We start from the raw sequence: 22,573 nt of genomic DNA, 5'->3' as shown, positions 1-22,573 counted from the left end.
GTCCTGTCCCCGGTGGCTGGGCGGCGATTGGGTGGGGTGTGTGGGTGATGGGCCCAGAGCGAGATTAACCGGAGCCACGCCCACAGCTGCGGGGTTGCCCCATCACCTCTTTTTTTTTCTGGCCGCGCCACCATGCTTTCGGTATCTTAGTTCCCCAACCCGGGCCAGGGAATTCCCTTTTTTTTTTTTTTTTGGAGTTGCCCCATCCCTATTCCAGGGGAGAACGCGGTTCCAGGAGGAGAAACCAAAACGCCCTGGCTCCTGAGGTGCCCCCAGCCCCTGGACGCTGGCTGGCTGGCGAGGACGGGGCGGCTAGGGGGAGAAGAAAGCTGGGGAGGGGGCGGTAGTGAGTCAGGGACCCTGAGGGGTCAGGTCCTGGGGAGAGGGTCTGTGGGAGTCAGGCTGGGAGCAGAGGAGAGGGGTGGGGTTTGGGGGAGGGGTAGAACAGTTCGCCGGGCATAGAAGGGAAGAGAGGGTGCTCCGGCAGAGGGAACGGCCAGTGCAAAAGCCCTGGGGTGGGAACACGTTTATGGGAGGGGTAGCCAGGGGGCCAGTGAAGAGGGAAATGACGTCAAAGACACACCTTGTAGGGCCTGGAGGGGGAGAAAAAGGGAATTGGAGTCTGAGAGGGAAGGGAAACCAGTGCCTGGATCCACTTCCCGTTGTAAGATTGCCCCCTGGCGGCCCAGTGAAGAACAGGCAGGGAGACGGTGGGGTCCGTCCATCCTCAAATCTACCCTCTGGCCCTCACAGGCCTTCACAGAAATTGTGGCAGCCTGAGCTAGGCTGCCCTTGGTCAAACCACCGCCCTCCTGTCTTCCTGTGTCAGCGTCCCCCTCGGCCGAACGGGGACAAGGTAACCCCAGACTCTCCAAGAGCATGGACACCATGCTCGGTGCTTTGGGTCCTCAGTGCTCACGTGATTCCCACCAAGCCTACTGGGGCACTTCTGTTTCCACTTCACAGCAGGGAAAACTGAGGCTCAGGGAAGGCAGCACATGCAGGGTCTCCTCACACCAGGGATACCTGTCAGGAGAGACTGGACCCCACCAGGGGCCAGCCCAGTCGGCCAGAACACAAGTTCAAGTTCTGCCTGTACATATCTCCCCAGTTCTTCAGTTGAGGGAGGCTAGCAAGAATAGCACTAATTTGTTCTTCAAACTTTCTCTTGCTGATGCTGGTGTCCATTGGCGATTCTTCTTCTTTTTTTTTTTTTTTCAGGGCAAAGTTTCATGCTGTGTGCCTTCACACACCAAAACTATCTCCACCAACATAGGAAGTCTAACTCGTGGTGTGTATTTCCTCAAGGGCCTGGGCCTTTCCAGATGCAGATGGAAGGAGGCAGCACCACCAGACACCAGAGGGATCTGAGTTCGTTGGGGGGGGGGCAGGGCGGTGTCGGTTTAATTAATTGTCCTTCTTTTTTTTGGGGCCACACTGCGTGTGGGATCTTAGCTCCCCAACCGGGGATCAAACCCGTGCCCCCTGGAAGTGCCGAGTCTTAACCACTGGACTGCCGGGGAAGTCCTAATCATCCTTCTTAAACTTGCCATTGATGTAGGGCACCTGGTCCAGAATCAGCCACCACTCGGTGGCCCACACCAGTCCCATGGTGCCCACGGTGCCCCACATGCCCGCCATGGGAATCCAATTTCTGGCCAGCTCGCGACAGTGCGGGCCCAGGAACCTGCTCAGCATCCTGGGGCCCGCTGGTGATTCTTGCGTGAGTCAGTGCCATCATGGTCCAGTGGGAGACCCTTCAATGCTGCTCCTGTGTCTGTGATTTACTCTAAAATTCAGGTCCTCTGGCTCTCTGACCTCAGGCTCCTACGCATTTGGATGTATGTTTTGAGACTGAAAGTGCTACTCCTCATGCCTGAAGAAGGTCCCTCATCACCTGGTTCTACAAGGATTGGCTCATTAGCCACTACAGTTGCTCACCTTCAACACACCTTGAAAGGAGTTCAGGGCGGAGATCAGGAATGAGGCTCTCAGTGCTCTGGGAAAACTGGCAGAACAGGTCTTCAGATAGGTAGGTATCTTCAGGAGGAAATTTTTTTTTTAATGACTTTATTTATTATTTATTTATTTTTGGTTGTGTTGGGTCTTCGTTGCTGCGCACCGGCTTTCTCTAGCTGTGGTGAGCAGGGGCTTCTCACTGCGGTGGCTTCTCTTGTTGCAGAGCACGGGCTCTAGGCGTGCGGGCTTCAGTAGTTGCGGCTCGCGGGCTCTAGAGGGCAGGCTCGGCAGCTGTGGGGCACGGGCTTAGTTGCTTCTCTGCATGTGGGATCTTCCCGGGCCAGGACTCGAACCTGTGCCCCCTGCATTGGCCGGCGGATTCTTAACCACTGCCAGCAGGGAAGTCCCAGGAGAAAATTTTTATGAACCAAATTTCTTGCATCTTCCCGTGCTTAGAAAAGCACTAAAATCATTAACCGAGACATCTGCTCTTTGTGACTAGCAGCAACCTTCTACTGAGATGTGTGCTTGATTGCACGTCCCCTTTTCCAAAATCACATATGTGCTGACCTCCTTCACACCGCTTCGGAGCAGTTTCTCAGAGCTCTCTGAGAAGCTCTCTCCAGGGCTATAGTCCTCAGTATGGCCCCAAATAAAACTGAAACTCACAGCTCTCACGTTGTGCATTTTAATTTCATTCGACATTCTCTTTCCAATTTATCGCTATTCCAAAATAAGGAAACTAAGGATCTGACACCCCAGCAGCACCCTGTCTCAGCCAGCCCCGAGGGAGTGCTGTCGTTTGTAGGGCCCACACCCAGGCAGGGGCCGTTACCCCAGTCAGGATCACACATTCCAGGTATAGGGCCACCACTTGCAAAACTCTAACCTAAAGCCAGTCTTTTTTTTTTTTTTTTTAATCACCAGTCAATCCTGGACACTTTGCTAATTAATTAGCATGATGAATATTACAACTGATTTTTCTCTGGTGGGAGGACTGGGGTTAAGATGTGTGGATCAGCTAAAAATAAAAAAAAAAAAAAAGGTTCTGAAGAACCTGGGGCAGGACAGGAATGAAGACGCAGACGTAGAGAATGGACTTGAGGACACGGGGAGGGGGAAGGGTAAGCTGGGACGAAGTGAGAGAGTGGCATGGACATATATACACTACCAAATGTAAAATAGATAGCTAGTGGGAAGCAGCCGCATAGCACAGGGAGATCAGCTCGGTGCTTTGTGACCACCTAGAGGGGTGGAATAGGGAGGGTGGGAGGGAGACACAAGAGGGAGGAGATATGGGGATATATGTATATGTATAACTGATTCACTTTGTTATAAAGCAGGAACTAACACACCATTGTAAAGCAATTATACTGCAATAAAGATGTTAAAAAAACCCCATTAAAACACTAAAAAAAAAAAAAGTGTGAATCAGGGAGAATATTAGCGGCTCTCCCCCTCCCAGACGTCTGGCCAGAGTTCCAGCCTTATCTGGGAGATGGTGAAAATGCAGACTCCCAGGCATGGCCCAGACCTGATGAACCAGAGCCTGCATTTAAACCCATCTCTGGCCTAAACCCCTCAGAGTAGCTCCCTTGACTCGAGACTGTGAATTGGTCTTGTGTCCAGCTGCTTGGAACCCTACCCAGGTTACAGTGGCTTTTGCCTCAGTGGCTCCGTGGAGCTCTAAGCAGATAGAGTGTGCCTTTCTGGGGCTCCTGACCAGGTGATGGAGATGTGATTTCATGGAACCTGGGGAAGGTGCCTACTCATCTCTCAGAGGCAGCCCAGGACACAGATCCTCAGTCTCTGCCTCCCACCAAACTGGCTCACAAAAGCGAGACAAATCTCTGAAAAGCTACACAAATGGTACGCAAAGGATATGCAAATCCCACACATCTTTAATTCAAATAAAGCAAGTTGTGCATATTATATGCAAGTAACAAACACATATGCAAATGTCATGAGAGGAAGGGTGCCCGGCTCAGGGTTGTCAGACACATTTCAAGGAACACACTGAGTATAATAGTAATGGCGGGGCTTCCCTGGTGGCGCAGTGGTTGAGAATCTGCCTGCTAATGCAGGGGACATGGGTTCGAGCCCTGGTCTGGGAGGATCCCACATGCCGTGGAGCAACTAGGCCCGTGAGCCACAACTACTGAGCCTGCACGTCTGGAGCCCGTGCTCCGCAACAAGAGAGGCTGCGATAGTGAGAGGCCCGCGCACCGCGATGAAGAGTGGCCCCCGCTTGCCACAACTAGAGAAAGCCCTCGCACAGAAACAAAGACCCAACACAGCAAAAATAAATAAATTAATAAACTCCTACCAACAACATCTTCTTTAAAAAAAAAAAAAAAAGTAATGGTGGAGGTCTCATTTCCTGCCCTGAGCCCGGCCCTTGGACCCGACAGCTACAAGTTGAGGGGGTCTTATATCCCTGGGTCTCCAGCCCAAGAGAGGTAGGTCTCCAGCCTCTAGCTCTGCACTCGCTGCAGGGCCACAGCGGCCTCTGGTGGATGGTGATGGGACACAGCAGCTGGACCTCTCACTCCACCTCCACTTTCTTCTCCCTGTGTGGTGGTTTCCAGATCCCCCTCCCGTGGGGCCCTGATCATGAACTTCCAAGCCACAGATTCGTGGGGGAGGGGGAGAGGAGGGAGGGCGAGGGGGAGGGGGAGGGGGAGGGTGGAATAATGAGTAATGAGCAGGACTGGCTGAGGGCAGTGGTCAGTGTTCCAAGGGCTCCTGCTGCTCTCCCAGCACAAGCTTCAGGGATTTCTAAACTGCAGACTGCCCAAGGGTATACAGAGAAATGAGAGATCGCTTCCCTGTCAACTACCGGATCCTTGGTTCATTCCCCAGTGGCCACTGCTGTGACCTGCGTCTCCTTCCAGAGATACTTGGATACCCCCACCCACCCCCATTTCAAAAATGGACACAAATGGTTATCCTTCCTACTTTTTACATTAATGCATTGTGGAGACGAGCTACTTCAGTCTTTTGAACGGTTGTATGCTATTCCACTGCAGGGCTGAACAGCGTGATTTAAACAGTGCCCAAAGGACAGACATTTATTTTCATTTTTTTTGCAGTTACAAAAAAATGTGGCAGGAAATGCATCACTTTGCATTCATTTGCATGTACCTGTAGAAGAATTCTTAGAAGGAAAACTGATGAGGGAGAGGGTGTGTGCATTTTTAATATTAATGGATTCTAGAAGATTGCCATCTCGAGCAGCCATACTCTCCCCAGAACTGCCTTCGGGCTCACAGCCTTGGCTCTGCCTGTCTCTCTCCTAAATGGGAGCCTGGGGCACAGGTCACGAAGCCTCTGTGCCTCAGTGTCCCCACCCGTTGCATGGAGGTACCATCAGCACCCACTCTGCCAGCAGGGTGGTGTCAGGGGGTGCCAGGTGACTCCTCCGCGCTCTTGTGGTCCTTAATAGCTCGATTAGTGTCGTGGGGCCACATTTTAGGCATTTTTTTGAATAATGCAGTATGAAATGCTGGTGTAGTGTGACTTTACGCGCAGAATTTGACCTAGGGAGTTTCCTCAAATTACAGCCCTCCAAGAGGGACTTCCCTGGCGGTCCAGTGGTTAAGACTGGGCGCTTTCCACTGCAGGGGGCCCAGGCTCGATCCCTGGTTAGGGAACTGAGATCCCACATGCCGGGCAGTGCCGCTAGAAAACCGAAACAAACAAGCAAACCAAACCTCCAAGGGACTCAGCCAGAAGCTGGCGGCCGAGCCAACCACGAGCCGCATTCACGCCACAGCCACGAGAGAGCGCAAGTGAGCGGGAGGCTCCAGGGCCACCTGGGACCCGCAAATTGCTGCTTTGTCTATTTCCTTTGGGACCGCGCTCTCCACCTCCTCTCCAGTGTCCACACGACCTGCCGTGGCACATCCCACCCTCTTGCTCCCACAGGACCTACCCGGCAGCTCTCCGCGGCACTGCCTCAGTTTCTCCGCACGGCCTCTGGCGACCCCTTTGCCGCGAGTCTCCTGGAGAGCTGACTGTGCTCTCTGATCCTCCGAGTCGCTGATTGTCTCTTGAACTAATCGGTGGCCCCATTGCTCCACTGAACCCAGGCTGCTCAGTCTGGCAGTCATTTTTCCATGTTGGTGGACCTTCACTTTCTGCTCCTGAAATCTGTCCTTCTGGCTTCCGTGACATCCTGTCTTGGTTTTTGTCCCATATTCTGGCCTCTCTCAACTTCCAAACTTCTATCCTGAACAAGACTCCGATGTCTAGTTGCGTGCACACCCCAAGCCTGTCAGACCAGAGCTGAGCTACCTTCCCTCCGTGATGTCCCCGTCCAGTCTTCCTGTGGCTCAGACCACCCCATTCCTACTCAGCAGCAGGTCCTGCAGGTCTACCTTCACTCACGTCCCCCGACCCTAACCACCCCTGCCTGCATGTGGCCACCAGCTGGGAGGTCGCAGGACCCTCGGACCCCCCTTTCCTGCAGTCTGTTCTCGACGCAGTAGCGGCGGATCGTGAAGATGTTAGTCCCCCTGGGGTGCCCCCTGCTCACACCAGGCCTGGCCCCTTCCCAGGGCTGGCACCTCTCGCCCTCCCACTGTTGTGGGTACCTCGGGCAGCGCCCACCCTGCACCTCGGCACGCTCTCTCAATCACCTCCCTAAGGCCTTGTCTTAAGGCACGGTCCCCAATGGGATGCTGGCTGTCAAAAGGAATGAAGCCCTGACACATGCTATATATAAAACGGTGAACCTTGAAAACATCCCGAGGGAAAGAAGCCAGACACGGAAGGCCGCATGTATGGTTCTATGTATATGAAATGTCCAGAACAGGCAAATCCACAGAGACAGAAAGCAGATGAGTGGTTGCCAGGGGCTGAGGACGGGAAATGGGGAGTGACTGCTCATGGGGACAGGGTCGCCTTTAGGGTGGGCTCTACAACAGCCTCGACTGACCGAGACCCCCCAGGCTGTGGGTTTGGGGTTGCCCAGCATCCTAACAGCTCCTGCTGGCAGGGATAGGGTGAAGAGCAGCTGGGAGGGCTCAGTGGAAAGGTCGCAGATGCAGGGGGAGGTCCTGATGGCTGTCCCCTGCCCGCCCTGAAGGTTTGCAAGGCAGTGAGGGGAAGAAAAGAAGCGCCAACCGTGCAGAGAGCCAGGCTGCGGGCGGGCTCGCAGAACAGCACCAAAGAGACTCGAGCTGAGGGGCGTCGCGGGCACAGGGCTGCAAACATGGGAGCTACCTAAAATATCCAGCACTGGGGCTGAGGGGCTCCGGCCGTGGCAGTTCATTCCCTGGAGGAAGATCCTCCCGGACACAGAGGCAGTGGCCAGTGCAAGATGCATCGGGTAGAGAGAAGCATGGTGTGCCAAGCGGGGGCTCGTCTGCAGGGGCACACCCAGACCGCCGCGGACCGTCTTGGCAGGTCACCCTGAGGACTAGCGTGCAGTGGGTGCCGGTGGAGAAGAGGCCAGGGCCTGGACACGGTTGGCTGAGGTTGTATCACCCGCCTTAGATATCCATTTCTTGGTTCTTGAAAGCAACAGAAATGGAGACGTGGAGGGCAGTGTGGTGACAGGCCAGGTGAGAGCAGCCGGCTGCTGCCCAGAGGCCCGTGGGTGTGATGGGTTGGGATGGGCAGATGTGCAGGGGGGATGGAAGCCAGAGGGGTGGGGGGCAGAGGTCCTTTGATCCCAGGAGACCACCGTGCTCAGTCTTTCGGGGTGCAGGCTGGGACCCCGCTGTGCTGCATGGCTGTGACCCAGCGGACCCTCACTCCCGCACCTCGTTTCCTGTCTGCAACCCTCACTAGGGTGTCGGCGCCACGGTGGTGACACCCGCGGGGGTTGGAGACAGGACAGAGGGACCTCTCGGGCATGGGGGCCCAAGAACCGGGAGAACGGTGACGCATCCAGCTGGCCAGGATCTGGGCGGAGCTGGTGTGGAGGTGCACGGGAGTCAGAACACTCTGTGTCCAGAGATGAAACACTCTGGACAGAAGCTCAGATGCTGGTCATGGTGGCAGCTGACAGTGCGGGGTTAGGGCCGTGGTGACACTGACTGACGGGCAGATACAGTGCACCTGCTCAGGGCCCCGAGCTGTCCTGAGCCCAGGTTCATTTAATTCTCCCAACAGCCCAGCTCTAGCATCTTCATTCCCGGTGAGGGGAAGAGAGGAGGAGACAGAGGGAAGGTCCCACCCGAAGGCTGAAGCAGAGGAGGAACTGGGCGAGGAGACAGAGAGGGGCATCCAGGAGCCGGGGGACTTGCAGCGCCAAGCCTTGGGCCAGCAGGATTTCAAGAGCACGGATGCAGGAAAGTGCTTGGGAAGTTTATCATCTTTAACGACATTTCAGCTGAAAATGGTAGAACTTGTATTAACGGAAAAAGGTGCCAAACCAATTCCCAGTAAAATTCTGAGCTCACAACAGACTTAAATCAAAACCGCATGAAACGACACAGCAGAAGAGAGTGTGGAAGGCAGCGTCTGGGCGAGTTGGCACACGGATGGACAAACGAGCAAACAGAGTAACAACCCGCCCAACTGCGCAGCTGCAGCCCTGCACCTGCGCGGTCAGCCATCGGCAGGAACAAATCTGGGAGTGAACGACATCGAAATTAAAATCGGTCCAAAACTGTAATGGGAGAATTTGTGCCAAGTCCTGGAAGAAACAATTCAGCCTTAACCATAAAATTACTGTAAAAAACACCAAATGGAGTTGGCAGAACGAGCAGTGTCTCAGCCCATTTCAAACCCCAGCTGACAAGCAAAAGATGGTACCGGTGTCGCCTGCCGTCAGCTCAGGGAGCGCTGTCTGCTGTCAGTTCTGGGTTTTCTGAGGAAACATGAATTCCAGGGAACCAAGGCAGGTCGCACCGTCCTCTTTTCTGCTCATCCCAACACTTAATTAGATGCGTTTGAAGTGACCCTGCCGGGGTCTCCAATAGGTGAAGCGGTCGACATTCGCCTCACCTGCCAGCCGCCCCTGGCCTGAAAAGACAGAGACAGAGAGTCAGAGGGGGGCCGTGGGACAGATGACCCATCCGGCCCCCACATCCCTGAGGCGGCCTAGAACATGCCGAGAACCGTGAGAGGAGCCAGGAGATGGGGCAGGGACACAGGGGTCAGTCCTGGGTCACAGCTGGCCTTGCACATGAGTGTGCCTCCTTGGCAGGAACTGGCCTCCGCTGGCCGGGCTCTGGCAAAGGACTGGCAGGGCACCGCGGCACACACTCTGAGGGTGAGGGAGACCCAGGCAGGCCCGGAGCTGACGGTGGTCCCCCAAACATCGTGGTGAGACGTGGTAAGCAGAAAGAGGCTCAGGAACCCAGCAGGACACGGGCCTGGCTGGGAGTCAGGAGGGCAGCGCCCATGGCTGCGGGCGTGTGGGCTCTGTCCACAGGGCGGGGATATATCGGGCACATGTGACCCTGGGATGTTTGTCCACAGGAGCCCCCCACAATGGGAACCACTACTATTGGTAGTGGTTTGCAGCCCACGAGAGCAGGGCCTGCAACTCACAAGCTCCCCTTCACCTTCCTCATTCTTTTTTATTTTATTTTATTTTAATTGAATATTTATTTGGCTGCGTTGGGTCTTCGATGCTGTGCGTGGGCTTTCTCTAGTTGTTGCGAGCGGGGGCTACTCTGTTGCGCCATGCGGGCTTCTCACTGCGGTGGCTTCTCTTGCTGTGGAGCATGGGCTCTAGGTGCACAGGCTTCAGTAGCTATGTCTCGCAGGCTCAGTAGTTGTGGCGCACGGGCTCAGTAGTTGTGGCGCACGGGCTTAGTTGCTCCGTGGCATGTGGGATCTTCCCGGACCCGGGCTCGAACCCGTGTCCCCTGCCTCGGCAGATGGATTCTTAACCACTGTGTCACCAGGGAAGGCCCATTCACCTTCCTCATTCTTGAACTTTCCTTAACAGGCTGAACCTCCCGCCTGCACCCTCTACCCCTTCCGACCCCACAAGGCCCAAGACCCTGCTCCTCACCCACCCATCCCGTTCCCCCCTCCCCCGCCTCAGCTATTACCTCCCATGTGCCCCAAGGATCTGCCACAGAGGACAGTGCTGGGCAAACAAATCAAGAGAATGCCTTCAAGGGCTGCCTCATCATGTGACACAGGGACACTGAGAGGCCAGCGTTGCTCCGCCTACCCTCAGTCTGAAAGCAACTGGGACAAGGATACTGGCCTCAGGGGGACACACTCTGCCCTTGGATGGACACCCATAGGCCTATGATCCCAGAAGGAGAACATGAGTGGTGAGGGGAGGGGTCCACTCGCAGGCCTGGGAGGTGACAGGCTGGGGCCCAGTGTGGGACTGGGAGCCAAAGGGCAGCTCAGGGCCAAGGAGATGGCTCCCAGCTGGGGTGACCTCAGCCCCTGAGACCTGCTCTCTGGAAGAGCATCTGTGCCTGTCCAGGGCAGGGGCCCACGGCACAGGTGGGTGTCCACACCACAACCCTAACCTTCCTGCTTACTATGTGGGGTTGACAGGACCCCATGTCACAGTCCACGGAACCCTCACCCCGATTCACTCTCACACGCTCACCCCTACTGTGCTCGAGGTGCTGAGCCCTGGGCAAGGGCAGAGCCGGACAGGTCTGGCCACTTGGTGGTGTCAGAGCATTTACTCTGCTCAGGTGCTCATTATGGGCTGTGGGGTTGCCACAGTGATGGGATGCGCGCCGCCCAGCACCGGGAGGCATCCATTCCCTGAACCTTTAAGAGGGGCTGGGGGTAAACGGGTGGGGGGTCAACCCCGAAGGAAACAGGTGGGCTGTGTAAGGCCCTGCCCACTCCCGCATGGCCTTGTCACACCTGCACCTGCGCACCCTCTTCAGGACAACCCTGCGCGGGGGGTCAGGCCCCTGTGGCTATCAGTGGGAGGCCGAGAGGCCCCAGGGACTGGGAGAGGGATGATGCCCTCTGATCCTGGCTGGCCTGGCACCTTGCCCCAAACCTGAGAAAGTTCCTGAGGGCACATCCCGAGACAGCTGAGATCCATGGCTCATTTTCTTCCCAGATCTTCACTGTGGCCCAGCTCGCGCCGGCCAAGGGGGCAGCCAGGATGGTGAGGCCATGGCATGAACGTTTTGAAGGGTCTGAGCCCAGTGGGGCTGTACCTTCAGACCGTCAGGGCCTCGTCTGCCCACCTTGCCTTCTCCTGATGGGTACAGACACCATCGGGGAGGGAGGGCTCCTTCCCAATAGGCAAAGCCCTCAGCAGTCATCGAATCCTGTGAGGCGTGAAGGTCTTTGCCAAGTGGGGCGCCACAGAGCTGGGCTCCCTGAGGCGGCTCTGCCAGCCTGCATTCGTCCCCATGATGGACTGAGACACGTCGAGATAGCCGGTTCCGAGGACCCGCCACCCACCTGGGCTCCACGTCAGCCCTATCACAGAGTCCGGGAGCCCACAGGTGTCCTTGGGATTGTGTTGGAGACTCACCTGGCCCAGAAGGCTGCCTTCCCCAGGGGCGGGCCGGAGGGAGGCCAGTGTCTGCAGGGTGATAAGTGTGTCGCTGGTGCTGGTCATTGGAAAGGGACCAGAGGAACCTGGAAGGGCGGGAGGGGTCAGGACCAGTGGGACCTACCAGACCCCCGGCCAGGAAGAGGCTGCGGAGGTGACTCCTACGGCTCCCTGCCCCTCCAGCAGCCCTGCGTGGGTGGGGAAACCAGACTTTTGGTAGGAACTTTCTGTCCCCACAGCGTCTGCCCAGCCTGCCGGGATGTGTTGACTTCACCGGGATAATCACTAATGGGAACAGAAACCTCACAGTGTAAATAGAGAAAAGAGGCATACGCAGGGACCAGTCTGCTTCCCCAGATGCAGCTCAGTGGGCCCGGCCACATGGGAGCGACTGACCCTGGGCTGGGCAGCCTTACTGACTGGAGCTGGGCCTCAAAGGGCAGCTGGCCTGGCTGCCCGGGCCCCTGACATCGGTGGTGTCCTCTGCCATCTTACCTGTGTAAGTGGTAGCCTCTTCTTGAAACTTCCCCATGTTCTTTTTATACCGGATTCTTTTGTTGCCGAACCAGTTTGAGACCTGTGGACAGGCAGAGATGGAAGTCACCGGAAAAAACTGACCTAGCGATGAGACGCGATGTGGACAGACAGCCGGGGGGAACATCACTGAGTGACAACGTGTGGCCCTGGGGCTGGGTGAGAGGCCGGGACTGAGAAGGTGGCGCTAATGAACTGTGGGCCCAGGGAAACGTCTGCAGTGTGTTGGTGACACCCTGGACCTGGCGTGGCTTATAGAAGAGGGGGGAGCTGGAGGGAAAACAGGCATGTGTGTGACACACTCAGAGAGACGAGTGTCTGCTCACTGCGGCGGCAGGCAACAGACTGAATACTGATGCGGGAGACGCATCAGTAACCACATTTCTGGGAATGCAATTTAAGCAAAGAACACAGTCGAATCCAAAACTTATCAAAGGATAAGGACCACTTGACAGTGCAGGGGAAGGAGCTGAGCACTGAGCTGAGGGCCTGTTTTTAGTCCCCAAAGCCAGTTAGGAGGGAGCTGCAGTCACATGCATCCTGTAAGCAGGGGGCCGGCCCAGGGCCTAGAGGTCTGAGCCCAGCTCTGACTCCAAACCTGCACCGAGACCTCCAGGGCAGGGCTTCTCCCTGTGGGTCACTCTCTGGGGGGCGTCCTGGGCACTGAGGGTGCTGAGCAGCACCCCTGGCCTCCACCCACCAGATGCCAGTAGTGTCCTCCCCTCCCCCTGAGAGGTGTGATAATGAAAATGTCCCCTGGGGGCAGAACTGTCTGCGTGAGACCCTGGGCAGTGCCTTCCTAAGAGCATGCAGACATATCCCAAAGTAAGGCACCAGGCCCTGCAGTGAAAGGTTATGTATTTTAATGAACAGAAATAAACAGTTGAGTTACGTGGCAGCACTGTGGATGGAGGACTTTTCTCCTCTAAAAACCTGTTTCTTTTCTTTTCTTTTTTTTTTTTGCGGTACGCGGGCCTCTCACTGTTGTGGCCTCTCCCGTTGCGGAGCACAGGCTCCGGACGCGCAGGCTCAGCGGCCATGGCTTACGGGCCCAGCCGCTCCGCGGCATGCGGGATCCTCCCGGACCGGGGCACGAACCCGTGTCCCCTGCATCGGCAGGTGGACTCTCATCCACTGCGCCACCAGGGAAGCCCAAAACCTGGACTAAGTTTGCAGAAGAATAGCAGTGAGCAGTTTTCCATGTTGAATTCAACTGGCATTTTAGAGGGACAAAGAGCAAACTTCCCGTGTGGGTGAGGGAGGGTGGCTGCCGGGGAGCTGGTCCGGGCCAGGGTCCACCCTCTCCACGGGGTGTGTCCCGACACCTCGTACAGGAGTGGGATGCCCTCTCCACCAGCTGTAGCTCGGAGCCACTGGCCACTCCCTGCCCAGTCACTCTGGTCCCTTTGGCTCACACAGCTGCAGCCGCCTGGGTTTCTGCCCATGGCCCTGTCCATGGGCTCAGCTCTCCCGCCCTTTCCCCCTTGGGCCTCCTCACCCTGGAGTTGCAGCTGATCCTGTCCTGAAAACGTCTGTTGCCTCATCTGCAACACCCTTTGCCCTAATGGTGCTCTCCCTCCCCCGCTACTTCCTCCTTAGGCGAACCGCACAGCCTACACGACATCTGTATCCCAAATTCCGAGCCCTCCCTCAGCTGTCAGACATTCCCAGCTGGAGGACCTGCCCGAGTGGGGAGGGGCTCCCAGCACAGAATTCTGCTGCTGGTGGGCGGGGTCTCAGGGCCCGCCCACAGAGCAGGAGTCACTGGAATGTGGCCGGTGCTTTCCAAACTTTTGTTTGCAACGAACCCTCTCCTGAGATAAAGTTGAGACCCAAGACCCATGTGCTCTCTGGGGGTGCCAGGGCTTGAAGTGAATCTGGCCGTTTTCAGACAACTGCTCACGGTGACAAACAAGCTGCCATGGCTCCCACTTCTTCCGGGCCTCGAAGCCCCAGAGGTGCAGCCCTCACTTCAGCTCCAGCCAAGGTGCTGAGGACACCGCAGCGGTTCCAGGCCGAGTGAGGTCTCCTGTGACCGGGACACCTGTGAGGCTTTGCTGCCTGTGTGACCCTGCGGGGTTCCTGAGTGCCCTGGTCCCCAAGTCGCTGCTGGACTGGGCAGGGACCAGAGCAGAGGGTGGTGACGGAGGGCACAGGCTGACTGGGCTGGAAACTCACCCCCTCCAACTGCACAGTGGGAGCAGCCCTCCCTGCAGCCGGGGGCGGGGTGCCGTGCCCTGACCCCCATGCTGCCCCATGGGCGTGGCCTGGTCCTGCCTCTTGCTTGTGGGCTGCCTGCACTTACCGTTCTCGCTTTAAAGCCTTCGGAAATATTTCTTGGGTTCTCATCTTAGCCCCGCCACCTTACCCCAATTCCAGTGAGGACAGTGGTGGTCCCGACTACCAAGGTTGTCCAAGGTTGTCCAGGTCCCTTCTCTGATCTGCACTACCATTCCCCCTCTGGAGCCAGATGTCGTCTGTCTTGTACCCCCAGACACACACACTGGACTGTTTGAGGAACAAGAAGGCAAGGCGCGCGCCTGAATTTATCCCAGGATAACTGAATCGGTACTTAAGCACAAGAGCTGGTCTATCACTTCAAGTCCTAATTTTCCTCCAAGTTCTTCTTCTCCCAAGCTCATACCCCACCCCTCTTACGCAACACAGCACATCCCTCTGTTAGGAGAATATTAAATCCCAACGACTACAATCCACGGAGTACCTCATGATACACTCTGTGGTGTCGCCTCCGGGACCGCACACTCCACACCGGTCGCCTCAGCGAGTCCCCACACCTGGTGGGTGTGGCTTCCCGCCTGAGACCCACGCTCATAGCCCAGACCCTGGGACCTGAGCCCAGTCAGGCCGACTGGGAGCCTGCCTACCCGGCTCCCGCCCCACACATTTCACCAGCTTCCCTGGGTGGCCTCCTCACTGGGCTGAACTTTCCCTCCCTTCTGGGTTCAGGGAGGTGTGGCAGGGAAGGACTGTCACCTGGGAGACGGTGATGCCACCCTTCCTGGCCAGCTCTTCTTTGGTTTCTTCACTGGGTTAAGGGTTGCTCACATGGGAATAAAAATATTCATTCAGCACTTCCGTGGCTTGCTTGCCGAAGTTCTGCCGCTTACGCCTGTGAAGACAGACGGCCTCAGCCAGGGATCGTACGTGGGGCCTCGTCCTCGTCTCTGATTCCCTAGAGGTTGTAACAGCAGCAGCCAGCACTTCAGTCACCTTCCAAGAGGCTGTGTGAGGGCTACGCCTGCAGCTGTGGCCACAGCCCCTGCACAGGCCTGGAGGCCCCCAGAACTTAGACCCAAGCCAGCACTGACGTAGGTTCCTCTTCCTAAGAGCTGACCCTGGGGTCACAGGCCGGGGGTAGGTGGGGCCTGACCTGGCATCGAGGACCCTCGAGCGCAGGGTCATCACGGCCTCGCAGGTGCTCTCCTTCAGCTGCATCGGGACGCTGTTGAACTTGCCGTGGGTGCCCACCACGTGCTCGATCTCCTTGGGCGAGACAGGCCTTATCCTGCTCTGCTCCCGGAGAAGGCTGGTGACATGCGTGGTGAACTCACGGCAGGCCTGGGGTGGGGAGACAAATGGCAGCCGGTGACTACCCGGCAGGCTGTCCCGGGGGCTCCATGTGGGACCGGCCACCTGCCCCCCGAGGCTCCCACACAGGCTGGCTACTGAGAAGTGAAGGCAAAAGGCTTCCGGTAAAATCGGCCACCTTTGCTGTGAGACCAAGTGTGTGGACGCCCTGCTCTGGGCCACCAAAGGCAGGCAGTTAGCGCTCCACGTTTCCCTTTGACAAATGCGCATTCACATGACAGAAACTCTCCCATGCAGAAAGATCACCTGTTCATGTTTCTCTAGCTCAGAGGGGTAAATCTGTCGGGTCTGGGACAGCTTGGCCCTGGAGTCAGAGTGCTCAGGGCCACTGTCATTTGGACAGCCACCTGGGGTTGCTGTGCCGGCCGCCGCCTGGGCTCCTCTTCGGTGCTTCTCCGGCCTGCACATGCCCTCGGCCAGCAGCAGGTTATCCAGCTTTTGGAGCTGAGCGTCGGGGGGACCCTCTGCCAGAATGCCACGAATGTTCAACCCTGGGTAAGAGAGGAGACACTGAATCAGTGTCTGTTGTCGGAATGAAAACAACCACGACAGAGTGTTAGCACTGGCTTCGTGTCTGAACACTTTTCACGGAACCCTTGAGGGGAAAGAAAGACTTCATCTGATAACAGACACTGAGTAACCCCCGTGACGCTGGTCCAGGTGCCGTGCTTAGGAGCCCAGTCCGGGTGGCGGGAATGCAGGGGGCACACCGACCACAGCTCACAGCCCACAGTTGGGTGTGGGGGGGGGCCCGCAGGGCAGGGGTGGGGTGGCACTGGGTGCTGGAAAGCCTGAAGCCCTGAACCTTGTCTTCAGATGGGAGAGGAAGCACGTTCCAGACACACACACTAGCACAGGCAGGGATACGAAGGCTAGTGGCGGTCTGGCTTCAGGCAAGGCCGTGCTGCTGTGCGTCTGAAACTAAGCCCCCCAAAACCGAGTTCCCTTACTGAGTTTGACTAGTTCCTCTTTCTAAAACTTTATTCCCTTTCTTGTCCCCTTTGACTTCAGTCCTGTGCTAACTGAACACTAATCAGTCAGATGACTAAAATTGCTGTTGTTGATAACATCGTTAACGTGCTAAAATTGCTATTATAGATATCGTCATTAATGTACAAACTCAGGTTATGTCTCCAGGGCAAGATGAGCTAACAGACCCCTAAGCCATGGACCCACCTGGTCAGCGAATCATAAACCAGAGACATCCTGATTTCCGAAACTACGATTACGAAATGTCACAAGATGATGATTAATTCCAGCCTCTCTGTTCTTCCCCTTAAAAAAAAACAAACCAAAAAACCCTCACTCAAAGACCAAGGTGGAGTAGATCTGAGGCTTGTCTCCCACTCCCTTGCTTGGCACCCTGCAATAAACACTGTACTTTCCTTCACCACCATCCGGTGTCAGGAGAGTGACTTTGCTTTTCAGAAGACTGAACTTTGGTTTGGTAACACATCTATTATGTCTGTTTGTGTTTCCTGTGTGTGTGTTGGGGGGAGGGCTGTTGCTATAAAGTAAAGAGGAAAAGACTGATCCAGAGGTGCCAGAGAAGATGAACTAACCCACCGAGAGACCTTTTTTAAAAAATACATTTATTTATTTATTTATTTATGGCTGCATTGGGTCTTCATTGCTGTGCGTGGCTTTCTCTAGTTGCGGTCAGTGGGGGCTACTCTTTGTTGCAGTGTGCGGTCTTCTCATTGCGGTGGCTTCTCTTGTTGCGGAGCATGGGCTCTAGGCGTGCGGGCTTCAGTAGTTGTGGCTCGCAGGCTCTAGAGTGCAGGCTCAGTAGTCGTGGCGCACGGGCTTAGTTGCTCTGTGGCCTGTGGGATCTTCCTGGACCAGGGCTCGAACCCCTGTCCACCGCATTGGCAGGCGTATTCTTAACACTGTGACACCAGGGAAGTCCCCCACGGCGAGACTTTAAGCGGAGAAACAAGATGATTGGCTTTACAACATGGAGAAGCCACCGCAGCTGGACTGAGAGGGTGACGTGCTCGAGGGCAGGACTGGACGGGCAGTGGACGGGCAGGGGAGGCAGTGGGGGGGAGCTGTTGCTGTCCGAGGGGATGCAGGTCAGCTACAGGGCGGCCAGAGGGCGAGGCCCCAGAGTCTGTGACCACCAGATGCAGGCATGAGAGAAAGGAAGAGGCTGTGACCACTCCCACATTTGCCCTGGAAGGTGCCATTTTTTCCCAAGTACAGCACACAAAGCAGCAGGCAGGCACGAGAAAAAATGGCATCAGCCTGGTCCCTGACCCAGCTAAGCACAAGCGTCCAGGTGGCTGCGAGGCAGCTGCTTCCTGGGAGCTGGGGCTGAGCTGACCAGTTTGGGTGGGAAACAGGTATTCATGAGTCATCGGCGTGTGGTGTGTGGGAAATCCGTACATATCCACCTGTACCTGCAGCTACACCTATGAGAAGGCCATGCCCCTGAATACTAGAAAACCAGCATTTCAAGAACAGGCAAAGGAGGAGACGGAAAGAGTTATCGGGTAGGTGGAGGAAAACCCAGAAGTAGTCACAGAGGGGTGAAAACATGGGCTTGGTCATTAGGGGAACGCTGTTAACCTCTGAAAAAGCAGGGTAAGGTGGGGTACAGCCTGACTAGCAAGTTCCGGAGGAGCATGGGAGACTGGCAGTACAGGGAAGAGCCTGCTGCAGGGGTTACAGAGCGAGCTCGGGTCTGAGGAGGGTGGTCTTGCAGGACCTGTGTCTTCTTTGCTTTTTCAGTGACAGAAGAAACATCTGTGGCTACAGAGGAAAAAAGATTGGGGGGTGGTTCCTGATGGAAGGCAGGGAACGGAGAAGGAGGTAATGATATAGGATAGCCATCTAGCTCTGACTTTCTGGAAAAACAAAGTTTAAAGTGTTTTCTTGGAAACAGGCTCTCAATACTATCAGCTACTGACTGAATCAAGGGCTCAAATAAAAATTGAGTTTAGGGAATTCCCTGGTGGTCCAGTGGTTAGGGCTCAGCGCTTTCACTGCTGTGGCCCAGGTTCAATCCCTGGTCGGGGAACTAAGATCCTGCAAGCTACGTGGTGCAGCCAAAAAAAAAAAAAATTGAGTTTAATCCTATCATATGGATATTTACTCATTAATCATGTGCCCCTTTCTTGTTCCCTATGTAACAGGTTAACCTTTTCTGTCAAAAACTCACCAGTGAAAATTGAAGGCACTCAAGAGATATCCTTGCAGGAATTTTCTTCACATGCAGGGAGCTTTACCTCCTTACGTTTGGGGACCCTCAACTCACCCAAAGGAACCCCTGCCACTTAACTCAGTCCCACTGGGTTATAATGTGGCTTTTTCTGAAAGAACTAAAGGAAAAGTACCCCTTTTATCAGTTGCTGGCCTTCCAGTTCAAAGACCCAATTCTCTAACAACCTTACTTGGTCTTCAAGAAGCACCAGATGTAAACGCTGGGCACCCCTGGACAGAGTTGACCTGTGCGGCCTGATCCCTGTGAAGGCCCACACCCTCCTAACCACTCCTAACCCAGAGCAGATAATGGACGTCCTCCTCCCTCAGGCCCTCTGTTTGCAAATCCTATTGATTCAAACTCCATGATCAACCCACCATCCATCCCCTCCCTTAATGCCACTGCTGGAACCCTGCTGCGCTGACCCCTCTCCTGCCCTCCATGACCTGTGAGGAAACCCCTCCCCTCCGATCCACTGTGCACACGGGCAAGCCAACTACCTTCAAACACTGTGCTCATCACGCCAGTCTTTTGTTCAAAGACTTCAACCAGGGCCTGCATCCACCTAAACTAAAGCCTAGACTCTGACACCTTGTACTCAGGGTCTTTCGTGACGGCCTTCCAAACCCACCTTCATGAACTTTCCCTCTGCTGGGCCCTTCATGGCCCTTTGCAGCACAGCAGATGCTCTGCGACCGTCTCAGGCTTACTCAGCAGCTCGTCCCTGAGCACCCGTGGTTGCGGCTGGGGCTCAAGAGTGACTCGAGAGGGACACACAGCACCCCGTCCCGCCCCAGAGGGCCCCCAGCACACCCTGACTCCCGGGCTGGAGAGGCCACCTCCACAGCTTCCATCACAGCTTCCGTCATTACAATTAGGGGCAGCAGTGGTCCAGGCTGGACATGCGGTGGTGGGGGCATGTGCACACCTGTGTGTGTTCATGAGTGTGTGACTCTGGGCTGCTCAGGGGTGCGTGGCAGTCTTTCATTCTTTTTTCTTGGCCGTGACACATGCCTTGTGGGATCTCAGCTCCCCGACCAGGGATTGAACCCGGGTCACAGCAGTGAAAGCGCCGAATCCTAACCACTAGACCACTAGGGAACCCCTTTCGTTCTTTTATTTATCCAACAGTAAGCATCTGAGAGTCTATCACAAGCCAGGTACCCAACCAGGTGCTGGAGATTTTTAAAAATACACCAAAAAACCACGGGACTTACTGTCCTCAAATGAAAGCTCTCAAATTACAAAGGGAACACCATTTTCTCATATCTCTTTACGGGGTATGTGTTGGTGTGGCCTTTTTTGGAGGGGAGGTTTGAAATGCCGATTAACACAGAAAAAGCACGTATCCTTTGATCTTGATCAGAACTCTGTTCTGCGAATTTACCCTACAGGAACACTGACCCCTGCAGATGCTGTATTTACAGGACACTCATGACCACCCCGTAACTGTGAAAAACCAAAACCGCCCAAATGCCCATGAATAAGGAGACAATATGCCTGTCATACCCCAGGCCCTGTGGTGTTAACAGTGCGTATGTTATGACCATCATTCATGAGCTACAAGCTTTGCTTCTTTAAAGCTGTATATTTTTGCGAATGTATGTGTATGAGGAGAAGCAAAACTTAAAAAAAGTTACCCTGTGCCTTAGTCACCAGGACCGGTCCCAGCTGTGGACACGGCCATGCCGAGCGCCTTTGCCTTCTGTCAGCGAGCGGCCCCTTGCATGCGGCCCTGCCTCTCCCTCAGCACCGCGCATCTGTCTCCCAGCACACTGTCCCTGCCTGATCATGGTCATTAGACACTCGTTACCGTTAATTACAACAAGCTCATTTCCGGTCCCAGGGGTGCTCCTCAGCTCCCCCAGAGCCCTCGACTGGCAGGCGGGAGGCTTTGGAGACCAGGAGCTCAGCTCAGGGACACTGTCAGTTGGAGACACTCAGATGAGGTGGTGGGATCCAAAACAGAGGCACTTCCACCCAACCACCAAATTTCCTTATGTTCCCAATTTACTGTGGGTAAAAAACTCCAGTAAACCAAACAAGGAAGTAAAATAAAATTATGAATAGCAACACATGTTTTTTCTAAGAAACAATATGGAACTGCTATGGACTGAATTGTGTCCCCCCAAATTCACATGTGGAACCCCCAATGTCTCTGTGGAATAGGGCCTGTGAGGATGCAATTAAAGTCCAATGAGGGGCTTCCCTGGTGGCGCAGTGGTTAAGAATCCGCCTGCCAATGCAGGGTACACAGGCTCGATCCCAGGCCTGGTAAGATCCCACATGCCATGGAGTAACTAAGCCCGTGCACCACAACTGCTGAGCCTGCTCTCTAGAGCCCGCGAGCTGCAACTTCCGAAGCCTGCGTGCCTAGACCCCATGTTCCGCAATGAGAGAAGCCACCGCAATGAGAAGCTCACGCACCGCAAGGAAGAGTAGCCCCTGTTCGCTGCAACGAGAGAGAGCCTGCGCACAGCAACAAAGACCCAACACAGCTAAAAAAAAAAAAAAAAGTTCAGTGAGGTCATGGGGGTGGGGCCCTAATCCATAAGACTGTGGCCTTCTAAGCAGAGGAAGAGAGACCTCTTCCTTATTCCATTCCCCTTGTGAGGACACAGCGAGAAGTCATCTGTCTGGAAGCCAGGAAAAGAGCCCTTACTGGGAACTGAACCAGTCCCAGAAAATAGTAAATCAATGAGCAGCTGTGTTCCAATAAAACTTTATTTACCAACACTGTGGTCTGCAACCCTGCTCCACAGTATGCATGTCACAGAGCCTAAGATGGGTCTGAGGAAGAACCTACATGCATGCAGGTCCGGGTAGGTCAGCACACCTCCGAATCAACTGCCTTCAGGTTCCCCCCCTTCCTTGGAATCCCCTCTGGATCCTGCCCCTTCTCTTGACAGTTTTCCTTCTGTGGGTGCAGTATGAAGGATGAGATTTTTGCTTGTTTTGTTCAGTCCTAATCTAGATCAGGACTCCTTGAAAGGTAGTGTCTGGTTTGCCCTCCGTCTATGGAAAGGCCAACACAGACAGAGAGGTTGCACATAGAAACCTTTATAGCAATGTGACAGAGTAATTTCATGTCTGTTGAATCTAGTGAGACTTTTGGGCTTTTTATTTGGCTGCTCCGTGTCTTAGTTGCGGCATGCGGGCTCTTAGCTGTGGCATGTGAGATCTAGTTCCCTGACCAGGGATCGAACCTGGGCCCCCTGCGTTGGGAGCACACAGTTTTAACCACTGGACCACCAGGGAAGTCCTGGGCTTATTCTTTTGTATGCTTGCTTCATTTTTCCTTTCCATGTCCTAGTTCATCTTGCTTGTATTTCGCACTGGTACTGGGCGGTGGTGAGCCAAAACCCTGTGGCCTGAGCAGACTGTGGCTGGGTCACTGCCGGAGGCTGTGGTATGTCCTGGAGATGCCCAGGCCCCAGGTGCGAGCTCTGGGTGTGGGACAGTCCAGAAGTGACCCTCCTGACACATGTGTAGGATGCCTGCCTCCCTGTGCATCACTACAGTCATCAGTCGTGGGACGGAGACAGAGCTGCCACCTGGAAAGAGCCTGTCGGGGTGTCCTGAGTTCCAGAGATGAGATGCTGAGGGAAAGCCCTGTGCACAGGAAAAAGGCTCACTGCAGGCGCTCCCATCGAGTGGACACAGAGTTGCTAAGTGAGGAGGAGGGGGCCAGGACCGGGTTGTAAAGGAAGAGCAATCCATTCTCATGGGAAGATCTATTTAGTGAGGAAGCAAGGCCCCTGAAACCCCGAGGACGCCAGCTTGGTGGCATCACAAATGTGGCAGGAACCCAG

The 22,573-nt window shown here is 55.2% G+C and overlaps 3 protein-coding genes across 3 annotated transcripts in view; all 3 read right to left on the bottom strand.

Annotated features, from left to right (window-relative positions):
* Positions 1 to 1,492: 1,492 nt before the first annotated feature.
* On the bottom strand, positions 1,493 to 2,230 carry LOC101287995 (cytochrome b-c1 complex subunit 10-like). The gene has a single exon (XM_049708269.1). It carries the CDS (start codon positions 1,696 to 1,698, stop codon positions 1,528 to 1,530), a length of 171 nt encoding a protein of 56 aa, XP_049564226.1. The 5' UTR covers positions 1,699 to 2,230; the 3' UTR covers positions 1,493 to 1,527.
* A 2,029-nt stretch (positions 2,231 to 4,259) lies between these two features.
* The window catches only part of LPAR2 (lysophosphatidic acid receptor 2), a 47,334-nt gene continuing 29,020 nt past the window's right edge, over positions 4,260 to 22,573 (bottom strand). The window contains exons 6-8 of the mRNA XM_049708267.1: positions 11,909 to 11,990; positions 11,393 to 11,499; positions 4,260 to 8,934 (exon numbers count right to left, since the gene is read on the bottom strand). The gene's annotated coding sequence lies outside the window, so the exon portion shown is untranslated. The remainder of the gene's footprint in view (positions 8,935 to 11,392; positions 11,500 to 11,908; positions 11,991 to 22,573) is intronic.
* The window catches only part of PBX4 (PBX homeobox 4), a 34,725-nt gene continuing 24,148 nt past the window's right edge, over positions 11,997 to 22,573 (bottom strand). Inside the window, exons 3-5 of the mRNA XM_049707351.1 lie at positions 15,904 to 16,039; positions 15,339 to 15,526; positions 11,997 to 15,077 (exon numbers count right to left, since the gene is read on the bottom strand). Coding sequence (XP_049563308.1) covers positions 14,999 to 15,077; positions 15,339 to 15,526; positions 15,904 to 16,039 — 403 coding nt within the window. The 3' untranslated portion in view covers positions 11,997 to 14,998. The remainder of the gene's footprint in view (positions 15,078 to 15,338; positions 15,527 to 15,903; positions 16,040 to 22,573) is intronic.

This window comes from Orcinus orca, chromosome 3 (assembly GCF_937001465.1).
Source record: "Orcinus orca chromosome 3, mOrcOrc1.1, whole genome shotgun sequence".
In the NCBI taxonomy this organism is placed as follows: domain Eukaryota; kingdom Metazoa; phylum Chordata; class Mammalia; order Artiodactyla; family Delphinidae; genus Orcinus; species Orcinus orca.
Note: the sequence above shows the minus strand (reverse complement) of the source record. Positions and strands in the feature narration are given on the sequence as shown.